The sequence below is a fragment of the Passer montanus genome, unplaced genomic scaffold (assembly GCF_014805655.1).
Source record: "Passer montanus isolate IOZ18808 unplaced genomic scaffold, ASM1480565v1 scaffold96, whole genome shotgun sequence".
Classification (NCBI taxonomy): domain Eukaryota; kingdom Metazoa; phylum Chordata; class Aves; order Passeriformes; family Passeridae; genus Passer; species Passer montanus.
Window position 1 is genome coordinate 1,705,281 of NW_024375034.1, and position 22,815 is coordinate 1,728,095.

At 40.7% G+C, this 22,815-nt stretch overlaps 1 protein-coding gene across 4 annotated transcripts in view; it reads left to right on the forward strand.

Moving 5' to 3' along the window:
* Positions 1-22,815, forward strand: part of CTNNA3 (catenin alpha 3) — a 407,897-nt gene that overhangs the window by 320,204 nt on the left and 64,878 nt on the right. For all 4 annotated transcript variants that reach the window (XR_005626215.1, XM_039696239.1, XM_039696238.1 and 1 more), the window contains one exon: positions 7,791-7,942. Coding sequence is in view for 3 of the 4 variants with exons in the window: in XM_039696239.1 (XP_039552173.1) it covers positions 7,791-7,942 (152 nt within the window). In the remaining variant the exon portion in view is untranslated. The remainder of the gene's footprint in view (positions 1-7,790; positions 7,943-22,815) is intronic.

Here is a 22,815-nt window from a genome sequence, read left to right on the forward strand (position 1 = left end):
GCAGGTAAATACCGAAGAAGGTACTTTCTAATGTTATTGGTAAGCAGTTGGGTCAGATGGGATTTCTTTGTAAGGTGGAAAGTGTAATACAGGATGCAGTTATGGTTGGCATACTGAGTGCCAACAGCCTCTTCAGGTTCCTGCTTTGAACCCTTAGAGCCTTGTCAGCTTGGCCACAAACCAGCTACCCACTGGTATTTCACCTTCTGCAACTAGCAGGTTTATTGCTCTCCAACGATTATATGCTGCAATTGAACATTCTCATATCATTCATTTTTAATCCATTTTGGTATACTGTGTTCTAATAATGAAGCTTACACAGTGGGCTTCAGCAATTAGAACCTAATTCCGAATCCACTGCAGCGATTGCCACTGACTCCTCTGGTTGTGGTGCAGTCCTTGGGTTCCTGTTCCTTCTGACTGGTGCCAGTGTTTGTGATCCCACTGAACAGAGTCCCACTGCTATGAGGGCTGTAGCAAAGGCAGGAAGCACACACAGAGTTAGTCTGTCACGAGTCACTGCTTTCTGAATCATTCTGAGGCTAGCTCTGAATATTAAAGTTAGAGACGGTATTTTTCTGGCACCATTCAGAAAAATATCTTTTCTGTGGTTGACAGCATTTATTGGTATTTCACTGTAATTAAGTGTTTGAGGATTTTGGCTACCAAGATGTATTTTTTTTGTGCTTACTTTTAAAATGTCAGCAGTCTTCCATGAAAAATAATTCTTCTTGATGAAATTATTTCAGTTATTCCAAGTTACTGTTGTAGTAGACATAGAACTAAAATGTAGTAACCCTTTCCCAACACATTTTGTCTAAGGAGATTTTGTCTTGTATGTTTTTGTTGTTGGCTAACATATGTCAAAAACACGGTATCTGACTCTGCCTAAAAAGCTGTATTGATTTTATGATGTTTCCCAGTGGGATATGCAATTTTTTTTTGTCTTTGGGCCAAAAAAAGCTTGGAATCTTGTGCAGTTTTATTCTTTGTGGCTAATTCAATTAATTTCAGGTTTTCTAGATTGATGCTGCACTCACTGGGAACCAGATTGCTAAAAAGACAACATTTCTAGTAATCTACCAAAATAGGTGGCTGCATTTCAGAATTAAATGTTTAAATTGTTGTCTGCTGTTACTGTTTTGAAGACCAACTCATTGTCAGCATAGTTATATTTGGAAAAATATGGCTCAGTTACATGTTCTGAGCTTCTGAAATGACACTGGTGTCTCCTGAAATAAAGTTACTGTAGTACATGAAGAGCAGCTGGTACCAAGCAGTTGTAAGTTCAGCACCACTGTAGTGCTCCCTCCATAAGGAGTGACTGGGGATCACAGACAAGTTTGGGAGTTGGTAACTGCTGTGCTCAGTTGTTTCTTCCCACTTTTCTCCTTTATAGGGTGACTGTAAGGTTTTTGTGAATTACCCCATTTTCTATCTTTGGTTTGTAGCACAATGCATCTACAATGCAACCAAAGATGGTTCACAGAGAGGGATTCAGGGTGGTTGTAATTTTATTTTTTATTAAACTCTCAGGACTTTTCTTACACACTTAAATTGCTAAAAAGCTGCTCTCTGTTCAGATAGTCTCTCTTACGTAGAATGAAGTCACTTGCTCCCCACAAGGACTTAAATTTCCTCTTAATTTCCTTTCTATGGCATTTTCTGTGTCCTGCTCAGTCATTTTGGAAAATCCCAGTATTGGGAGTATTTGGTCAGCAGCCGGTAGAAATTGCCTGATATGTTAATTGCCTCTTTGCTCTTGCTGGCTGAGCTTCAGCTGTCTTTGGGGATTTTTTTTTAGGTACAGACGTAGGGTATTTACTAGTCTGAGCTTCTGTGTAGCTATATGCCATTCCAGGTGGTGCAGATTCCTCTAAGTGAAACCCAGAGACTGCACTTGAAGAAAGGAAGGGCACGTTCTGGGCTGTGAACTGAATTGAGGAGTGGTTCTTGTTTCCACAGATTGTGTATGCCATGCTGTAGCAGGGGACTGATGAAACAAGACAGGCCCACATGGTCCACACTGTCTGCTAAGGAATGAGAAATAAATTCTGAAATTCCTCTCATCTGTCCTAGGGGGAAATGTCATTCTCATGTGGGATCTCATGGTCAGTCTGTCCTTGAACATGGCAGTAAAATGTATTAGGTAGAGGGCTTCAAAAAAAGGAGGCTTATGTAAATTATTGAAATTATCTCTCTTCTCTTTTGGATGCTGTGACCTGTCTCTAATGAGTTCCTTATACAAGGAAACTCATGTACTCCCTCCAAAGCATGCCCACAAAGAAACCCTTTGAAGATTGCTGAGAGGGATCCCACTGAAGCCTCGAGCTGTGATGTTCAGATGCAGGGCACTGCTTTAATTCCCAGGTGCAGTGCTCCATGCCTTTGCAGGCTGTGGTCCAGGGATTCCTAAGTCCCAAGCAATCCCCTGTGCCCGCATGTTGCAGAGAGCAGGGACTGATGTGCACATTTGAACTGTCCTGGTGCAAAGCAAAACAACTCTGTGTTCCAGGTAGGAAGCTGAATCACTGTCTTGGGTGTGTTTAAGGGAGGAATAAATTAAGGCCATTTCAAAATTAAAAGCAGCAATTTACTGGATTGTTAGTCATTAATTACACACACTGCCAATAATTAGGTCTCACTGTCAATATTTTCTCACATTCAGGACAGTTAACTCCTAAAAATCTTACCCTTGTTAGCTGTGAAGATCTAGTACCACAAAACTGCTGTTGTGTTCAGCGTAGTTTCTGCATATATATGTCTGTAAACATATGCTTAAAAAATATTCATGACGTCCTTTTGTATATAGCTAGGTAATGATATACTTACAGATACATGTATATATGTGCTCAGCTGTGTGCTTGTGGGTCTGCCAGCAGTCTGCCAGCTTTGCAAGCTGCAAAGTGCACAGCTGCAGCTGGCACAGGTCTGAGTTACAGAAGCAGATACTGATTACAGCTTGCTTTTGTTAGGAAACTTTTTATGTGCATCAGGCCTCTGCCTGGGCTACTTCATGTTGTATTACACTGTTATTATGCAGAAACTTTGGCATGAAATACTAAATTCCATTAGGATAATTTATGGATCTTTATGCTCTAAATAGTCACGGTGGGGACAGTGGGGGACTCTGAGGTCATGCCTCTCATACACTGGCCTAGGATTGAAACTGCTGGAGGAATATGAGCTCTTTCAGGTGTTAGAAGTTCCACAAATACTTAATATATTTTCCTGCATAAAATCTGTAAGCTTGTTACCAAATAAGGTGAATGCTAATATAAGAGGTATATCAAATACCTATAGTCACAAAGCTCTTCTGCTTCATTCATATTCATATATATGTAGATATATGTAAATGGATCTCTTAGAAAGCCATTGGATACAGTGGTATAGTAAAACGTTACCAATTTGACATTGTATCACAGAAATAGAGGCTTCAGTTAAGGATCTGTAGCATTGTGAAATTAGCTTCAGAAGCAGCTTCATCTTCATGTTAGGATTGCATTATGTGGATTTGTAAGAGTCACTAATGGTTGGAGTTTCAAAACCTGCTTGTGTTATTCAGCTCAACTTTTTGCAGTGAGTGCACAGTACTCTTTTTTTTTGCAGTGATTCCATTATTATTTCAATGTATTTTGGAACACCTCTAATGAAGCTCTCTCCATCAGTCACTTAAACAATCTGTTCCATTCTGAATTGCGTGTTGGGTGCTGTGACTCAGGCTGCTGCCAGTAGTTCCCTTTTATTTCACATGGTATCCCTTAGCCAGTACAGTTGCCTCAGCTTAGATGGGTTTTATTTTTTAATTCTTTATATACCCTTCTGGATTGCAGTGGCATTAAGAGGAGACATAATACTTAGCAGTAAAATTGGCTTACTGGAATAGGCAATGTTCTTACCATCTGAAATTCCTTACCTTTCAAGAAGAAATTTTAAAATGCTTATTTTTTAATCATAGGAAGTGCAAACTATTATTTGATCCCAAAGAGTGTAATTAAATAAAGAAGTACTGAATAAAGGCTGTGTCGCTGTTAACTAGATTTCTTACCTTTCTCTAGTATTACCTTGCATTTAACAGGTGGCTGTGTTTTTAATCTTTACAATCATACTTTTCTTTACTTCCTCTGAATTTTTGCAACTGGAAAGCTGCTTAAGTCCTCTATAAGCAACCTGTATACACCCATCATACTGACTTTCATGCTAGATGATCAGGTTATGGGGGAATAATGAAGTACTTGGGGTACACGCCTCTTGTGTCAAGTCACTTCTGATGCTGCCCCCACCTGTGCCTTGGCATAGGGCTGGCTTGCACGCACCTCTTTCAGCTTGCCTGCCTGCACATCTGCTTTATTTCAGTGCTCTGCTATCATACTAGTTTCATATGAAACTCATCCAGTAGCTTTTTTGGCCTTACTTGACTGTACTTAGGTAGGTTTTTGCAAGTTTCCCTCCTCTTAGAGTCCTAATTCATGACTAGTAACTTACCCTGATTTTCTTACCTTCAGAAGGAAAACCATTTTTTCACTCCAGCTTGCCCAATTATTTTTTTTTAATGACATTTTTAATGGCTTTTGTTTGGGCACAGAAGATGTCTGCAGGTGGCTGAATCCCCAAGAGAGCAGTCTCCTATGTTGAAAGGCCACTGGAGTTAAGCCAAAGCTGTGGCTGGGTTGCAGTGTGTGTAGCTGGGCTCTGAAGCTGTGCCACAGAGAGCTTCAGTCACTGCCTGTGCTCTCACTTCCATTTCAAAGCTGCCTTTGAAGGAGCAGTTCTTCAGTCTTTGTTCCAGTGGGAGCTCTCCAGCCTTTTCCCACTCTGCTGGCAGCACTGGCTGAGTTGCTCCGAGTCTTATCTTATCATGTGGATAAACACCGAAGGGAAACTTCGGTTATTTACCACAAATTCTTTTTCTTGAGATAAATTGTGGGTTTGCTAGTTTCTTCCCTTTCCCCCCTGAGTGAAGAATCATAAAGTTTTTGAATTAAAAAAAAGAAATAAATAAATTTTTTTCTGGTCATTTCTAGGAGGTGGTGACTGCTGATGTCTGGTCAGGTGTGTTTGTTTTGTTAAGACACTCTTTAGGTGAGTGTTGGACACATGTGGACAGTTTGGCTTTGCAGCCTGTTGGCTTTTCACTGTAAGCTGTTTGGTGGCTGGAGTGGTGCTAATCACTTAACACAGCTGAATTAAAAGGTACAAGCACAGTGGCTCATGCTCTCAGCTGTTGGCAGTGGCCTTCTGCAAAGCTGAGAATCTGTTTTCCTGATCATTTTATTGTTAAAAATAAAAGGCACTGAGTTGCTAATTGGAATATAGGGGTTACTGAAGTTTAGTTTTCTGTGTGAAGAGCTGGGCCCTGACAGCTATTAAACTACAGACTGGTTCATTAGTTGGTTTTGATTGAAGATTACAAAATCGAGCAAAAACATTATAGGACTAAGAAGACATGCCTACAAGGAAACATTAAATGTATTATTTAAAAAAACAGAGGAATTAGGAAACACTTGATGAATTTTAAAGCAAATTAGGTTAATTTCAAGAATGTATTTTTGAGAGTGTGAAATCTTTTAATTACTTTTGGGACTTTGAACATTATGCTTATGAACATATTGGTATTTTCCAAACAACCTCCTTTCTGCACCTTCCCCCTCAGGGAAGGCAGAATTACAGATGCCCATATTGAAATTTGCTTTTAATTTTTGTTGCAGGAAGAACAAAAGGGAACACAAAGAAAACGGAAATAAAATGTACAAATAAAACAAACAAATCCCCATAAAAATTTAGTAGTTCTCAGCTGTCTAACACTTGATATTTTTAATTTTACGTGTTTGATTTTTCTTTTGAAAGACTGAAAAAATGAGTGATTTCCACCTGTTTTCAGTTGCATCCACTTCTCTACTATAGGCTGCCTAGAAAAATAAAGCCAAGAACAGGAAAATGCACATTATTGGTGTAATTCAATCCATCTAATGCAGTATTTCAGAGAGTTGCCTATTTGAGGTCTATGAAGTTTTTTTTTGTTTGTTTGTTTTTTTAGCCATTGGGTGGGAGCTCAAAACTGAAATAAATCCCAGTAGTCTTGGATTTGAAGGAGTTACCCTATCACTTACAGGGAAAATGACCAGGACATAAGGTCTGTTTGATAGCCCAAGTGTATTTTCACACTTCATTAGCACATTGGTGTGTACATGTTTTAGATCTGCAGTCTTGTGTTTTAATTGTCTGTGTAAAAGTGCTGTTGCTGCAAAACCTCATCTGAAATGCTGCTAGAGGAGGGCTCTGATGTGGTGGTTCTTCAGTCAAGTGCAGCCTGGGTTGCTCCACTTGGAATTATTTTGATAGTCTACAGGCCAAAATCTTTGTTTAACAAAAAAGCAAACCATTACAAAATGATGAAAAGCTCTCACTCAGTGGTGGTACTTATTATTTTTAAGCAATAAATAGGCACTTGTTCTGCTTAATTATTTTATGTGGTTGCAAATTAAAAATGTATCTTTTATTTTTTCTGAACTATTATAAATCTTTCCACTGACCTTTTTGAAGGTGATACAATTACAGTGATTTTCTGAAGTGGGTGGCACTGATTTTAAATTTTTTCAAATTAAGTGACAACCAGTTGTTAGCTTAAAGACAGTGAAGTTACTGTAATTTGAGAATTAATTTAACTGTTTCCAAGGGCTATATGGGTCTCCTCATCAAAGTTAGGGAGGAAAGCATTATTGGGGCACCTTTCCTAAAGTATTAAGTTGCCAGGTTTTCTAATTCAGAAATCTGGTTGTCTTCAGCTGAAGCTTTGTCTGCCTACAGATTTATTACATACTTCAAAATTTGCCTGAAAGGTTACACATTAATTGTATTAGCAGTAGTAGTGCTTTCATGTGTTAGGAATTTGTGAATTGCACAGTGTGGAATTGTGGAGTGGAGGGTGGAACACAAACAATATTAGTGTTTGGAACCAACACATTGCCAGAGAGAGCTTTAGTACCATGAGGTTTGTTATTCACATTGAATATTACACAAGTTGAGTTTTATCCTTTTGCATTTGTTTCTTCTATGTCCTCAGACTCCAAGTGACAGGAAATGAATTTGGTCTGGGCTTTTTTGAGGTCCTTCTGAGTATGTGATGGATTTTCCATCTGCATTCCTTCCATATTCTGTGCTAGGTTTCCTTTGCTACAGCGTTGCCAGGTCACTGTGCAGAATAAGGCCCTGGGGCATCAGAAGAAAATGCCCAGGCCATTCTGGGTAAAGCACAGGTTAAAATCAAACTGACTCAAAATGCAGTTTGTTTGATTCAATCAAACATTGCCCTGGTAAATTCGGGTTACAGTTGTGGGACCTCCTCAGTTGAAGAATAAGCCTCAATCTTGTGCTGGTTCCATCTCCATTCAGACTGAAAGCAGATTGGGAAATAGTAGAAGTCTGTTCAGCAGTGGTTCCAACTTTAAGCCAGGTTGTTCATCCTGATTCTTTGGGTAAAATTGCTATTGAAATGACCAACAAATTTTTACATCTGCTTCCCCACCTCACCTTTTAAAAATTATTTCTTCTTTGTAGTACTGTACAACCACCCACAGCTTATGTGTTTACTGTGGGCATTTTATTATAAGTGTGAATAAAAACTAAAAATGTATTCTCACTTAAAAGCAATTCCACTGCTTTTACTAAAAGTAATTGTAATGCTTGTCAGAAAATAAAGTTTTATCAATGTCAGGCGTTTTGCCAAAAAGAAAAAAAACTACATGTTCTTTTCTGCTCACTGAATTTTGTTTTGTTTTTCTTTTTAATAGTGATTCCAGAGTTTATTAGTCAAGTAAATATTGCATTGGAGAGCTTAAGCAAGAACACAGTGCATCTGTTTGATGACAACCAGTTTGTTGACATTTCCAAGAAGGTGTATGATACGATTCACAACATCAGGTGCTCTGTCATGATGATTCGGGTAAGTTTGGAATTTGTTCTTTTCATACTGATGCCTGAGATGAGTCAGGATGCCAGGGCATTTTTGGGAGCATTCAGAACTGTGTGTGTGATAAATGTCCCCAAGCTCATATCCAGGTTGAACTGGCCTGGGAAATCTGGGTTACAGTGAAACGTGTGATTGTAACTGCAGAAATCTAGAACTGCATTGAGTACCACATCAGAATGTTGCACAAAAATGTCTTTACTTCTTTAAAAATATCTGGTTTTGTTTGGTTGGTAAGGATCTTCATTCACTTCATTAATTACTAATTTGCAGCTACAAAACCAAATCTTCTTGTAGTTCTTCAGCTTTAACCTGTGGGATGTAGGAGTCAGAGTATTTCCAGGTGATTCTGATGTTCCCATATCAAGTTCTTTCAGCCTTGCACCAGAAGACTCAGCCTGATTTCTTTGTCTTACAAAATTACAATCACTGCGCTTACACTTGCGTGGTTTTTTAGGTTCAGAAACTGAATCAGAGCAGCTTATTTTTAAAATTCAAGCCAGAATTTTGTCAGACGCAGAATTTCCCCCAAATATCTTCATAAAGAATGGTAAACAACTGAGCTGCAGTGTCTGTATGTTCAGCAATTTAATTTTAAAATAAGATTAAGCATTAATAACAATATAGATAGATTTTTCAAAGGAAGTTTGTCTTCTGCAGTGACTTTGCAGTTGAGAACATGGTAAGAAACAGATTCCTTTTCTTGTGAATGCAAGCCCATCACAGCCCAGCCTGACCAGCAGGTCATGGGAGGTGGGTGTGCTGCTCTACTCCATTTTGGTGAGACCCCTCCTGCCGAGTTCCTCCAGCTCTGGGCTCCCAGTACAGGGCATTGGAGTGGGGTTCAGAGGGGGCACAGAAGTGATCAAAGGGATGGAGCACCTCTCCCACGAGGAACGGCTGGGGCTCTTTGGGCTGGAGAAGCCTCTGTGGAGGCCGTACTGCAGCCCTTGGGTACTTGCAGGGGCTTATAAATAAGATGAGAACAGACTTTCGAGTAGGGCCTGTTGTGATAGGGCAAGGGGTAATGATTGTAAATGAAAGAGGAGAGATTTAGCTGGATAAAAGGAAGAAACTCATGGCAATGTGAGTGCCAGTGAAGCACTGGCGCGGGTTGCCCAGTGAGGTGGTGGAGGCCCCATTCCTGGGAGCATTCCAGGCTGGGCTGGGCTCCAGGGGCTCTGAGCAAACTGACTGCTCATTGCAGGGGTGACCTTTGAAGGACCCTTCCAACCAAAACCATTCTAAGGCGAGGAACATTAGTCTTCACATGTTGTGGTGTGTAAGGTAAAGTAGGAATTCAAATGTGCAAAATGATTACAAGTATCATCCTTACTGCAGTTGTGAGTTAGGAAGCTGTTTGCATACTGGAGACAGATCCTGAAACACCCAGCGTGTGTCCCATAGCAGGAGGAGTTTGTAAGCTGGATGTAGGTCCAAACCAAACAAACCAAATTGTGGGTGGTGCTCGGTTAGTTCTTCAGATGAGCTCCTGTGTCAGTGAACACAGGCTGAGAACTTTGCATTAGGACTTCTCATTTTTTTCTGGATAAGCTTCATTTAATGCCTGTGCTTCTCATCCTTTCCTCAGTGACTCTTGGGTCTTTTAAAATTGCAAAGTTGCTTCTGTTTCTCAGTGAGGTAAGAGTCATCTTTATGTCCAGTCATCTTAGGCTTGAATTCCATGATCATGACTGTGTATTTCTTTCTGGAGATTTGCATTTCTGGGGAATTGGGAAATGCACCGAGGAGTGTAACATGGTCTCAGTCAGTTTCTGTGAAGAGGTAGACACAGCTCTGCAGGAAACTGTATTTTCTTCGAGTGCTCTGTAGGGGTGAGTGTATGTGGACAGTCACTCAGAAAGGGAGTATGAGGGGAAAAGCCTCAGAGGTGAAGAGGCTGTAACAGGCCCAAGGCCAGGAAGTGCCCAGTGAGCAGTACATGAGCTGTGCACCCATGAAATGGTGAGCACTGCCCAGCACCTGAGTGGACAGTAGTAATGAATGCCTTCTGTCAGGGACATCTTCCACTTTGCAAGTCCTGATGAGGGCTCAGGAGAGTTAAAAAATTGTTAGAAAGGATGTGAGCTTTCTCCTTAATGAATACCATTGTTCAGCTGCAGTCATGGGAAGGTTTTTTTGAGGTTTGGTGAAATGTTAGTCAGCTACTCCAGCATCCCTTAGAGACAGAGATTGCCAGCACACAGAGTGCTGAGAAAAGCCTGGCATTCATTTTCTGAGTCAGGATGTGTTTGCATTCCTAGTTAGATACGTTCCAGACAATGCCAGTTCCCTGGAAGAAGCTTTAGTAGATCTGGTGGTTACTCAGACGTGCCCTGTTAGCATAGCAGCCAAAGTGAGGAAATGAAATGTTCTGTGGCCAGTGTGCTGCTGGTGCCAGAGAATGGCACCTCGCTGCTTACAGGGGATTGATTGCCAGGCTGAAACAGGGCAAGAGCTCGGTGATCAAAAATAATTGGGAAATGTAAATGGACGAGGCTACTCATTCACAAGGGGTAATTTTTCAACGTGGCAGCAAAAGCAGGAATTCTCCAGATCAGTTTCTCAGGAAGCATTTCAAACATATAATTACGCAGAAAGAATGTTTTTAAAAATAGAGTTCTTAACTGTAAAATGCTGCCCGATGCTATTGTTAGTTGAAATTACCAGCTATGCATTTCAATGTCCAAGCTTAACCAAAGACATGTAAAACATTCATTGCAGTCCTGCAAGGTATGAGAGCAGCTACATAGTGGCAGGTGTGTTGTACTGCTGAGCTGTAATAGAAATGCCTCTGGAGCAGCAGGGTGCTGCTCTCCTTAAGATGCTTTTCATTGTTCACTTGCAAGGACTGCTTGATGCAGTGGCAGCTGTCGATGTGAAATAACTAGGTAGTTGATCCAGGGTGTATCCACAGTTCTCAGTCATTTTTTTACTCTAAGGATCCCATTTTTGTTGTGTTTTAGAGATTTTTGTGTGCTTGATCTTGCACAGGAGCATTTGTACATTATTTGGATAACATTTTAATCAGGATATTGATGTTACAGAAATAGATTAGATTAAATAGTACAATTAAAGGCAATTCTGCCATGTGAAATATATGTATATTCTGCCATGTGAAATATACAGATGTAACCTGTATCAAAGGATACAGGTTAGTGGTTTTTGAGACAATACACATTAAATGCTGCAGAATGTTAAGATTAATGGTAGACCTTTTAGAAAAACTTCTGTGTGAAGGTGGTTTTAGTTGAAAGATAAGAGACAGCTGGATTGAAATAACAGCTACCAATATCCCATTAGGGTATAAACTCAGTGGAAAGGAATGACTTCAAAAGAATAATAACTGATGGTAACTAGAGCACTAATAGTCATCCTAACAATTATACCAAGAACAGCGGAAACAAAGTCACCAATTCAGAAGTTTCACAGAATTCTTTGTTCTTCTTGGAGGAAAAACAAGTGAGCAGCTGTTCAGGTTTTACAGAGACAAAGAAGAGGGCAAAGGGTTCATATCCTCTATGCAAGATACTTTTACTATTCTTATGTTCATGGAAGCAGTGACTGAGGAACCCAAGTTCTCTAATTTTGTGAGAAGTGGAGAGTGTGTATTGAAATTGCTGTTCTTAGAACATTAAAGCATTTATTAAGAATCTTTTTGGCTGAATGGATATTTTCTGTGCTGTTTCTCTCAGAATTCCGGCATGGTTCCCTCAAGAATTTATGGTGTTAGGCTTTTTGAGTTTGTTTTGCACATTGTTCCTTGATTTCCCTACACCATGATATATGGGATATCCATCCCCCAGCTTCTCTGAAAACTGAAGGAAAGCATTCAGTTTTCTTTTCTGTCTTACCTAGATACTTTTATTTCAACTCGATCCTCCCTGCACCTCCAATCAATTCCTAATATTCCTGTTTCTTTAGCCAACAGTCTTTTAATGTGTGTTTTAATTTCCTTTGGGAAGTCAAACTCAGTTTAGGTACACATTCAAGAGTCTACAGCATAAATGCTTTTTCATATGTTTTGACTTTCTCAAATACCCTTGGATGAGTTCCGTTTTTAACTTCTTTTGTTAGTTGCAAATCTGGCATGGTTTTTCATTCTGTTTTAAAGAAATGTGAGAATTCATCCTCAACAGAGCTTGAGTTCTTCAGTACACTCGATTTCTCTCAGAAAGAGACATCACAGCAGAATTCATTATCTTACACCCAGCAGAGTTACAGGAATTTTTAGAACATGGACCTCTAGGACAGGAAGGTAGCAAGTGGTGAAAACCTTTCAGCCAGTTAGTGAGTGTCTAGTTTAATTTCTAACATGGCTTTTACTAATGACAGAATTATCCTACACCTGCAGGGTTTTCTGCCTGTTTCTACTTCTGTAGTCCAAGTGAGTTAGATCCTCTCCAGTGTAGGCAATAACAGGCTGAATTGTCTATGTTCTTTACAGTGTACTTGGAAAGCCTTCTCATAATCTACAAATACTTGCTATAATTTATATCAGTATTAGCATCATAGAGTCACTCATTATTATTGTGACTCTGCCTTGCAGATATCTTACTAAAATTCTCTGTGCTGAACAGTTTTAGGACACACTCAGCATACATTTCAATTTAACATGCAGACCTTTTCAGAAATGCTAATCTACATTTAATACCAGGGGAGTTTGTCTTCCTAAATAAATAAAGCAAATCCCTCCTTTCTCGCAAACAGCTATACATATCAATTTGCTTCTGTTTCATGTTTATGTACAATGTAACAAACTCTCAAAGGTCTCAGTTTCATTAGTTTAGGGCCTTTAATATCCTCAGCAAATCAGATGACTTCAGGTTCTCATAGTGATTGTGTTGCTGACTTTGTTGCTTTACAGAGTAAAAAGCTGCTCAGTAGTGTTATCTGTTAATAATACCCACCTCTTGTTTTTTCCTTGAAAGTTGCATCCATTTGTCTTAACATGTGGGCAGGATATTACCCTAAGAAATAGCTTAAGGTTGGAGTTGTCCCAGTTGCCAAAACAAGCACCTGTTCTTAAAAGCTGAGGTGTTTCCACAAGGCAAAAAATTTGTTTGTAAAAATACAGATTGTTTATTGATTTTAAAAACAGAGTATTCACATCTCAGGTAGAGGGGAGAGAGACAGAAGAGGAAAAAAGCACATGCTTTAGCCTTCTTATCTCAGATACAGGAGTGGAAGTCAGAGCACAGATAAAATACTATTTCACTCAGGGTTGGATGGCTCCCCCTCCTCCTCCTTCTTCAGGTCCACTTTGCTTAAACAAAGTAGAAGTAGAGTCCATCCACAGGGTAGTTGGGAAATGGTGGATTTTTTTGTTAACAAAAGACAAGATAAATTATCTGCTTTTGTGTGCTTCTGCATTTCTGCACTTTGAGATTAACAGGTCTTAACTTCTTGGTTCTTTGTACATCTTTCTGACTGCTGCCTGATTCCCATGCTCCAGGCATTTGCTCAGGCTTTACAGGGAGATTGCTGATTTTAGATTCTGGGTTCTTTTTTACATACCAAATGAACAGTGACTAGAAAAATAAGTGTTCCCTTTATCTTCCTGTGCTCATTCCAAAATGGTCCTTTCACATCCACGTGTTCTGTTATTTCTGTACAGAGAAATCATCCAGTGGTAGAGGAATGCCAAAAGCAGCTGCCCTCCTTCTGAGGAACAGTATGTAGAACTCCTGTGCTGTTTTATGGATGTGCTGGAGGAGCAGACTCCCTCTAATTGCAGCTATAATAAGCTTGTGAGAAAGCACTTGCTGTTGTCAGGCCAGTATTGTGTACAGGTGTGGTGGGGAAGATTTTTTCCTCTCCAAAGCAGCAGCTCACATGCAGCCCCCTTGGTGACTCACAGAGGAATAAGTGGGAGTGGGTATTTGGAGTAGTACCAGGAACTCACTGCTTGGGCAGTGCCATGTTCAAATCTCTTGTTTCTGTATGTTAACACATACTAGTTTTTTCCCCCATTGCTTTAATTTTTTTTTTAATACTACTTGGTTGTTTTTCATTTTTCAAAATATTATGGTTAATGGAGCCTTCTTTTTAAGGCAGAAATACTGCAGTATCTTTTGAACCCTTGCTTTTCACTGTCACATATTTCACTTATCTCACCCTCTGCCCAGTGAGGAGAAGGAGAGAAGTGTGCACAGAGGGCTCACTCAGGGAAAGGACCTCAGGAGATCAGCTGGAGCTGCTGGTGGAAGCACATTGTTATCCAGGGCCCCTTTCAAGACATGCCTTCACTGTTTGCTTTTTAATTTTATCTATTAGATTTACAACAGCAATGGAGAATTGATGGGTCAAATAAAGCAATAGTGTGTTAAACTTACATTTAAAAGGAAGCTGCTTGCTACACTTCATGCTGCTGCTAGTCTGTAATACTTTACTGTTGGCTGTGTTTATGCCTCATTGTTTACATTCAGTACAGGAATGTAGGACCCATCTTTTCCAGTTAAAGATGAAATTTTCTTTAGCCTGACTTAGGTTTCCAGTTTAGGTGTCAGCTAATGGAAAGGATGCTTTGTTGTGTTTTGTTTAAGAAAATAAAGAAAAAAATAAAAACATTATGGGTACACACAGAAGGAAATAAGAAGTTATTTCAGAAATGCTGATAGAGGTACAGTGGTGGTGGTGTCCACTGCATACTGCATCCATGGTAAGATCCATGTGCAGTTATCCATCCTGGAAAATCTCTGTTGTCTTCTGCCCAGACTACACAGCTGTAGGCATCATGCAGGGCTGTGAAATAAGAGCTCCTCAGCAGCAAATTGCTTTATGGCTTTCCATGGAAATCTCCTAGTGCTGGGATTACTGGGTCACACACAGGAGTCAATATGCTTATGGTTGCCATAAACAGTGTTGACTTACATACTACTTTAAATGTCACTTCTTCCCAGTCTAGGGATTAAATTACATTGCAAGTGTCACACGTGATTATGCTTTTAATTGTTCACAGAATTACCCTTCTCATTCAGAAAGACAGAAGCTTCCAGAATTATTGGATAGCTCTGGTTTAGTGGCTCATTGGAAACTTAAGCACATAACAGTATTTTTTCTGGAACATTAAAATCTTTGCTGAGGTTTTTTTTTTTTCTTAGAGCAAGAAGCAGCGATGTGTGTTCCTTCCTTGCCATTTGGTGCTTACTATCTAATATAAATTCTATTCCCAGAGAAATGGAATGAATATTATGTTGTTAAAAGGGAAGGACTGAATTACTGGAACCAAAACTGGGAAGCACAGTGAAAGTGTTACAAATAATAGATACTCTATTAAAATATGCCTCCTGCCACATGGCTCACTGGAGAAGAAGCAAGGCAAGCCTGGGAATGGAGACTGCAGCTCTCAGAGCACAAAGTGCTCAGGCTGTAGCTGTGGTGCTGCAGTCAGCACTGTCAGTGCTGGAGCAGTTCTGCCTCAGAGATCTTCCTTGCTCAGGCTGGGCCTGGCTGAGTTTCCCTTCACTGCTGGTAAATTTCTCAGTTGCCATTATCACTGTGGGACCTTTTCTCTGGTAGAATGGATCTTCTTAGTGTGGTGCAGAAAAGCAATGAGGTACATCACAGATGTGTTCAGAATGTCACTGGGCTTCAAAACCTGATGAGAATGATATGTGTTAGGTTTTGATCTGAGTTCTGCTGCACAAGAGTAGGGTAGCAGCACTGGGGTCTGTGTCATTCTGTGCTTTGATGTTGGTGTAGCAGTGTCTGATCTGGTCCTCTTGTCATGCATGTCCTTGCTGATAAAGCAGTGTGATACTGGACAAGGTTTGGGATTAATTGTTTTTTTATTGCTTCTCTGAGTTCTTTTGGTTTCTGTTCTTAGAATTCCTTAGTATTCCATGAGCATATTTGAGTTCAGGCTCTGCTTTTAATGACAGCTTCCTTCCATTTTTTTAAATTACCATTGCTTGCCAACTTGAATTACACCAGGTTGTTTCCTTGAAAGTGTGCTCAGGGTTGGAATACAGTTGATGAAGGGAGGTGGACATAAGGAGACATAGTGATAACAGGGAAACTGACTCACAAAAAAAGAAATCTTGGAAGAAAATTCTTCAGAGAATTGAAAAAAAAATCCTCCACTGAGCCTGGCAAGTTGAATATGGTATCTGTGAGTCCTTTTTATCTGAAAAGATTCTGTAGAGGTTTACAAAACTGATGCTGCCTAATTTCCTGAGAAACTCTGGCATTTACAGCCTATTCTTAAAATAGAGACAGAGGAGTCCCTTCATTATATTATCAACAAAATCAGCGTATATGTGCACTGAAGGGAAGTGTGTTGCAGCAGAGGAGTGCTGTGCATCCTCTGGCACATGGATTGGGCTGAAATTGCTGTTCTACTGCACCATTCCTCCAGCGTAGCCTAGCAAACAGCAACAGGGCTTCCATGGTGATTGCTATAACAGGTACTTAAATTATTAGGAAAGTGGAGCAGTAATATTAATTTAAAATTAGTTTGTTACTCTGGGTGCCTTGTCTTCATGAAGCAGTCTGCATAGAATTATAGAAAATAGGAAAAAAACCCAATTATTGAACAAGTTGAATATAATTCTTTTGGAGAGTAGAAGCCTTCCTTCTTGCTGAAGATGGTCCAGCATAAAATAGCACATGAGAAATGATCATATGGGCCAGTGTGATTGGGCCTTTGAAATCTCCTGCAATCTGCTACAGTGTTAAATCCACCCACAGCAGGAGTCACAATTCCATGTTAGGATACAGCAGTATGTCCACGTGAGGGATAAAGAGCTGCTGGAAAGCATCCAGAGCGAGGGTGCAGCCTAGGGGTGCACACAGGTACAGCTGTGTGTCCCTGAGAATGGCTTTGTCACCTGCCTCAGGCAGCCCCTGCACCCCGAGCAGCTGCGGGGCCCCATCCCAGCACCCTGGTCCCCTTGTGCCGTGTTCTGGGGTTGCTCTGCTGGGTCATGGCCAGAAATATCCACAGCTGGCAGCTGGAGGGTGCCTTCAAGCAGTCAATCCCAGTCCATTCCCTTTAGAAAGTTCATCCTTAAATCCACTCCATACATCTCCTTATGGCATCTCAAAGCACTTCATGTCCATAAAGGACGGATGATCTCCTTCTGCTTCTTTCCTGCACACTTAAAGTTTGGGTTTGTTTTGGATTTTTTTCTTGTCATGCTGATACTTGTTGGATCCTGCTCTCCAGCTATGTCCTTCCTTTAAGAAGTGCAGTGCCCAGCACTTGGTACAGTACCTGCAATGGAGGCTCAGGTCTCCCTTGAAGGGAGGACATATTTCATAAGGTTTGCTGATTTTGTGCCCGCAGATACTTACAGGAGTCTGGTTGCCTTTCTTTTCAAGAGTGTGATGCTGCTGCATCTTCTTTAGTCTGTGCTCCCCTGTAATTCTTAGTACTTTTCTAGCAAGTATGTATCACGTGTTTCTCCCTTTGCATTAAAAAAAAAAGTACCCATATTCTGTTCTGTTGTTGTACATTTTTTAAAAATCTATTGCCATGGGATAAAAATATTTCTATCAGTGCCAGTTACTGCTTAAATTTAGTCTGCTTATGGTTAATTTGTGTTTAGATTTATTAGTTCTTGCTGTTCACTTACTGTTGAAGTCAGATAATACTGGAGATGTCTGAAAGACTAATTTCAGCCCATGCAACCAAGCAAGGTTTTACTGAGTTACAGTTGGTTGCAGAAATTCAGCTTTGTAAGTACCATAGTTAAAAATGAGAGAAGTGAGGGTTTATGTCCCAAAATGAGCAGTGAGAACCTCCAAAACTCCCTAGTTGTTTAAGCAAGTGCACTCTGATTAATTGCAGCTACAATGACCAGAGCATTAGAAATTGTGACTTATGAAAAAACCACCAGATTTGTTAGTCCTAATTAGACCAGGGAACAGAGAACCAACGGGGAGAGAAGAGAAGATGGGATAGCTGTTTTCACTGATGTAAAATGTTGTTGCACAAGACTGGAGAAAATCTGTGTAACGTATTCATAATGGATAGAAACAGAATAAACTCTGACTGCAAGGGGAGGATTCAGTTTGAACATGAAGAAAACCAAATTCCATACACAAGATTTTGGTCAATTTTTATATATATTAAGGCTCTTGTGTTTGACTTCATGCCAGTTTTATCTCTGTCAGTCTGTTGGCATATGACAGAGTTGTGTTGTCTCTCCTGTTTCACTGGCCACAAGAGGCTGTCAAAGCTGCCTATTGTGAAAAATGTGCAAAGTACTGATCTGAACAACTTTCTCATTTGATGTCTGAGAGGGGAAGATTCTGTACTGCTTTTCACAGAACTTGTTCACAAAACCTTCCCAGATGGAAGAATTAATTTCACTTACAAACAGGAATTTTAGCATCTACAAAAATTCTAAGAAAATAATGTAATAAATATGTTCAGAAGCTGGACCCAAACTAGTGTTCTTTGAGGGCATCTGTTGGGGGTTATGTGTGCTTAATTCTGCTTTGCTTGGAGAGCCTGCTTGGTAATGAAGGCTCTCAGCCTCCCAAAGCAGAATGAAATTAGTGATTTGGGACATATGAAGGCTGGTTTGCACAATGATGGCCTTAATGGGTTCCTTAATTCCATATCAGCTGACACTGATCATTCATTCACTTGAACATTATTGGTTACTGAGTGGCTGAGGGTGGGTGGATGTGTGTCCTGGGCATCTGAAGCCTCTTGATAATTAAAAGCAGGAATGAAAATTATGGATACAGGATTCATGGCTAGGGTGGTTTTATTTCCATTGTCTGAGTGTCTGGGAGGAATAGCTTCTAAGCCAGAAATTTGTGCTTAACAATTGTCAAGTTCTGGGTGGGAAGGATGACAGCAGTGGTACCTGTACTTTGAGAAGCAGACTGCATTGCAGTGTGCATTTCTCAGTGAGGCATGGGTTTGTGATGGACAGGCTTACTCTGTGGCTTTTCTAAAGATCTGTTTTACTTGAGCTCAGATAGCACAGAGGGTTGGTTGAGACTGAAGAGGCTTGAGCAGATGTTGAGGTGGTAGTGAATAATTTCATCTATTCCAGTTTGAGAAATGCACTTATCACTGGCAACCTTTTGCTAAGGAATATATTAATCTATACAAGGGAATTTTTTTAGTGTGATCATTTAGCATAATTCATGTAACAGAAACAGATTGATTTGGCATGTTAGAAATATTTGTTGAGGGGCCCTCCATTGCTCAGGCTTTATTCATCTGATAAACCTACATTTCTTGTGGATTTCTCAATTGTAGTTTTTTGTCTCTTGTTTCTTGTCCTTTCTGAGCCATGAAATGTTTTTAACAGAGTCAAAATTAGATATTCACTGTACTTTTTAACCTTTAATATATTGATGTATTCCAAAAGCAGTTTCTTTCTTGCATTTCATCTGCCTGGAAAACAATGGTTTATTTTAGCTTTGGAATATACTCTCCTCCATAAAAATTGGAGGCTTCTGGAGAGGAAAGGGAGATTCTGCAGGAAGGCAGACTCTATTATGTGATTTTAAAGTATAACTTCAGCTCTGGTTCTGAGAAGTGGATTTATCTTGCCACACCTCACCTCACTCCATCCCAGGATGCTGTGTGTTGCTGCCAAGGTACACTGTTGGCTCCTTCCCAGTGTTCTTTGTGCCAGGAGCCCAAGGTCCTTTTCAGCTGGTCTGCTCCAAAGCCAGGCAGCCCCAGCTTGTTCTGTTTGTAGCTCCTGCCTTTCTAGGTGCCAGTATTTGCATTTTCCCTCGGTGAGTTTTAGAAGACTGCTGTCAGCCCGTTCCTGCAGAGTGCTTCAGTCCAGCTGGATGGCAGCCCTGCTGCTGGGCCCTGCCTGGCGTCATGTGCTGGGTGTGTGCTCCAGCAGCTCCCAGGGCTGTGGGATGTCCTGCAGCCCTGCCTTCAGACACACCTGGGCTGCTCCTCTTGTTCCCAGCTTGGCACAGCCCGGGAGGCTCTGCCCTCTGAGCCCCACAGCCAAAGGCTGATGGCCCAGCTTGGTCACAGCACCTGGGAGATGCTGTGAAGAGCCTTTCTCAGTGGCAGGCAGGCCACGACACTCCAGGGACTGATGGGAGGGTAAGCAGCCTGTACTTGGCCAGTTTGTTCCTCTGACCTTTATTAAAAATGGGAGCCAGTATGAATTTTCGCAGAGGTAAAATGCAGAGCACCTCTCTGGTTGCCTTTGAGTTAGCCAGGCTGACAATAAAGATGTTTTTCTTTAATACATACAGTTGAGAGAGAGAAAGCAAGGTCTAATCTCTTCTCATTTTCAAAGGTTGAGGTGATGTTTAGAAATCTGTTTCAAACACAGTTATGAACTGCTCATATATAAAGCCATATATAATTTGCTTTATGAAGATTACTAGCAAAAGAACAATGGTTTAATTCATTTTTCACAATCGATTTTTAAACAGCTTAGCAAGTATTTCCATTATAAATGAAATGTCTTAATTAGCTTCCCACTAGGTGGAGCAAATGTATGTCAACCCGGCAGAGGAAATGGGGAATATGTTTTAGATAGCTGAAGAATGAGTCACTTGTATTAAAACCTACTGTTCTATTCTTGTTAATTATTAGTCTTGTGAGTTTAAAATAGAAGCTTCTATGCCATATGGTGATTTTTCCTACTTAATAAACATAAGCAAAGGCTGTGATTTGCATGAAGCTGTGTATCAGTTGTCATGGTTCTTGTGGAATCAAGGCAGGGGCTTGGGTTACAGCAGAGCTGTGTGATTGTAATACTTATGTTTGATCCTATTTTGTTCTTAGGGATTTGAAATTCTTCTTTAAAAGTTATACCCAAAAAAGTGCTTCCTTGAAATAAAATAACTGGAAAAAAGTAAAGAAGCTTCCAGGTTCCTAGGTGAGTCCTCAGGTAACCTGGTGAAGGGTTTGCAGCCCTGAAAGCTGAGCTTCCTCTCTGGTCGTGCTGCAGGTTGTATAAAGCTGTCACCTGCTGCAGTTCCAGACACAGGCCCACGGCAGAGCACGCTGGGGTCACACAGCAGCAGCCAGCTCCCACGGGGTGCTGCTCTCCTGACACAGCTCTGGGGGCCCCCGGGGTGTGGGGTCACTGCTGACACAGCCCTGGGGGCCCCCGGGGTTTGGGGTCACTGCTGACACAGCTCTGGGGGCCCCTGGGGCTTGGGGTCACTGCTGACACAGCTCTGGGAGCCCCCAGGGTGTGGGGTCACTGCTGACACAGCCCTGGGGGCCCCCGGGGTTTGGGGTCACTGCTGACACAGCTCTGATAGCCCACGGGGCTTGGGGTCACTGCTGACACAGCTCTGGGAGCCCCTGGGGCTTGGGGTCACTGCTGACACAGCTCTGGGGCCCACGGGGTTTGGGGTCACTGCTGACACAGCTCTGGGGGCCCACAGGGTTTGGGGTCACTGCTGATGGGCTGAACTAGTTGCCACCTGGCTAACTATTCGATAGCTGCCTGTGTCCCCAACTGCCTAGACTGGCTCCCCAATAGCCCAGAGAGGCTGAGTTATATAATTACTATGTTGGTAATTAGTTATAGAATTATAATTAGGATTGTTTATAACAGTGAGGCCTCCAGGTCAGCTGTTAGCCACCACAGTTTGTAAATCCTACCCTTTGTATACCTTTGGACCCTTTTGACTGCGATACCAGTACTAGATGGGATTTTCAGGCAGCTGTCAAGTTTCCCCCAAATTTTAGAGTTAAAGATGTGTTCAGAGCTTTTGTGCAGCATAACTAGGTCAGTATTTCGTGGAGTAAATCTCTGAGTTGCTGTAGGCATATGTGAGAGTGGCATACATACAAAGTACTGTTGGGGGAAGGAAAGAGGAAGCAATGAAAACAGGGCTGAAATGCATGTTTCCTGCACAAAAAATGTAGCTTGGGATAGCAAACAGGTGCTAAAACTCTCTGTGCTGATTTACTTAGATGTGCCAACTTCACAGTTTTTCTTTAAAAGGGAAGTACTCAGAATTTCCACCTTAAACTTTTCAGTTATGCTCCTCAGCTCAGCTCTTACCTGTCTCCTGGCTGGTTGTTGAGAAGACTGTTATCCTAATGTAAGCCCAGTGAGACCTGGAAGCACAGGAATTGTCACATGGAGTCAGGCTGTTGATCTGCCTTGCTGTTTCTAATGGTGATTAATTTTAACTTTTTTGGTCTTAATCTCCTGAAGCAGAATGTTCTAAGATGACTTGTGAAACAAGCAAACAAAACCTCCAAGCATCCAATAACAACATAGCAACTTTTGCCCTATACAGTAGGTTCACAGCATTTCTTATTTTTAAAACATGTACTCTTTATCCTGTAGCATCTTTTATTATTGAAAATAGTTTCATCTTTCAGTATCAAAAGTGTCCACTTATTCTCATAATTAAATTCATTGTTTTCACCAAAGTTTATATTTTCACTGATCTTAACAGGAATTCAGCTTTAATATTTAAAAATTTTTTGCAGAGTTTTCTCTGTTACTAACAAGAAATGTTTAGTACCTACATTTGAAAATGAAAATGTGTACAGGCTGTGGCAGGATAACAATTTTACTGTTGTTTAGTGACAAATTCCTTGCCAGTGCTAGGTGACATTACTGTTATCAAAGACATATTTCTGCTCTCTGGCTTAATTATCATTTGTTGTTCTTTTGTTAAAAATATCCCAAATAATGTGGTATGCTAAAGATACCATTTTAATGGAACTGCCAATAGTAGAGTTCAAGAATACCATCTTTAACACAGGGGATGGTATTTACCATTGTATTTATATGTCACAATATTGACATATTAAGAACGTAGTATTTTAATTTGACTTTTATGATATGGGGTTTATTGTTCTCAACACTCAACTGCTTGTAGCAAAAACTTGATAAGTACTTTAAATGACTAGATAGCAACAATTATGT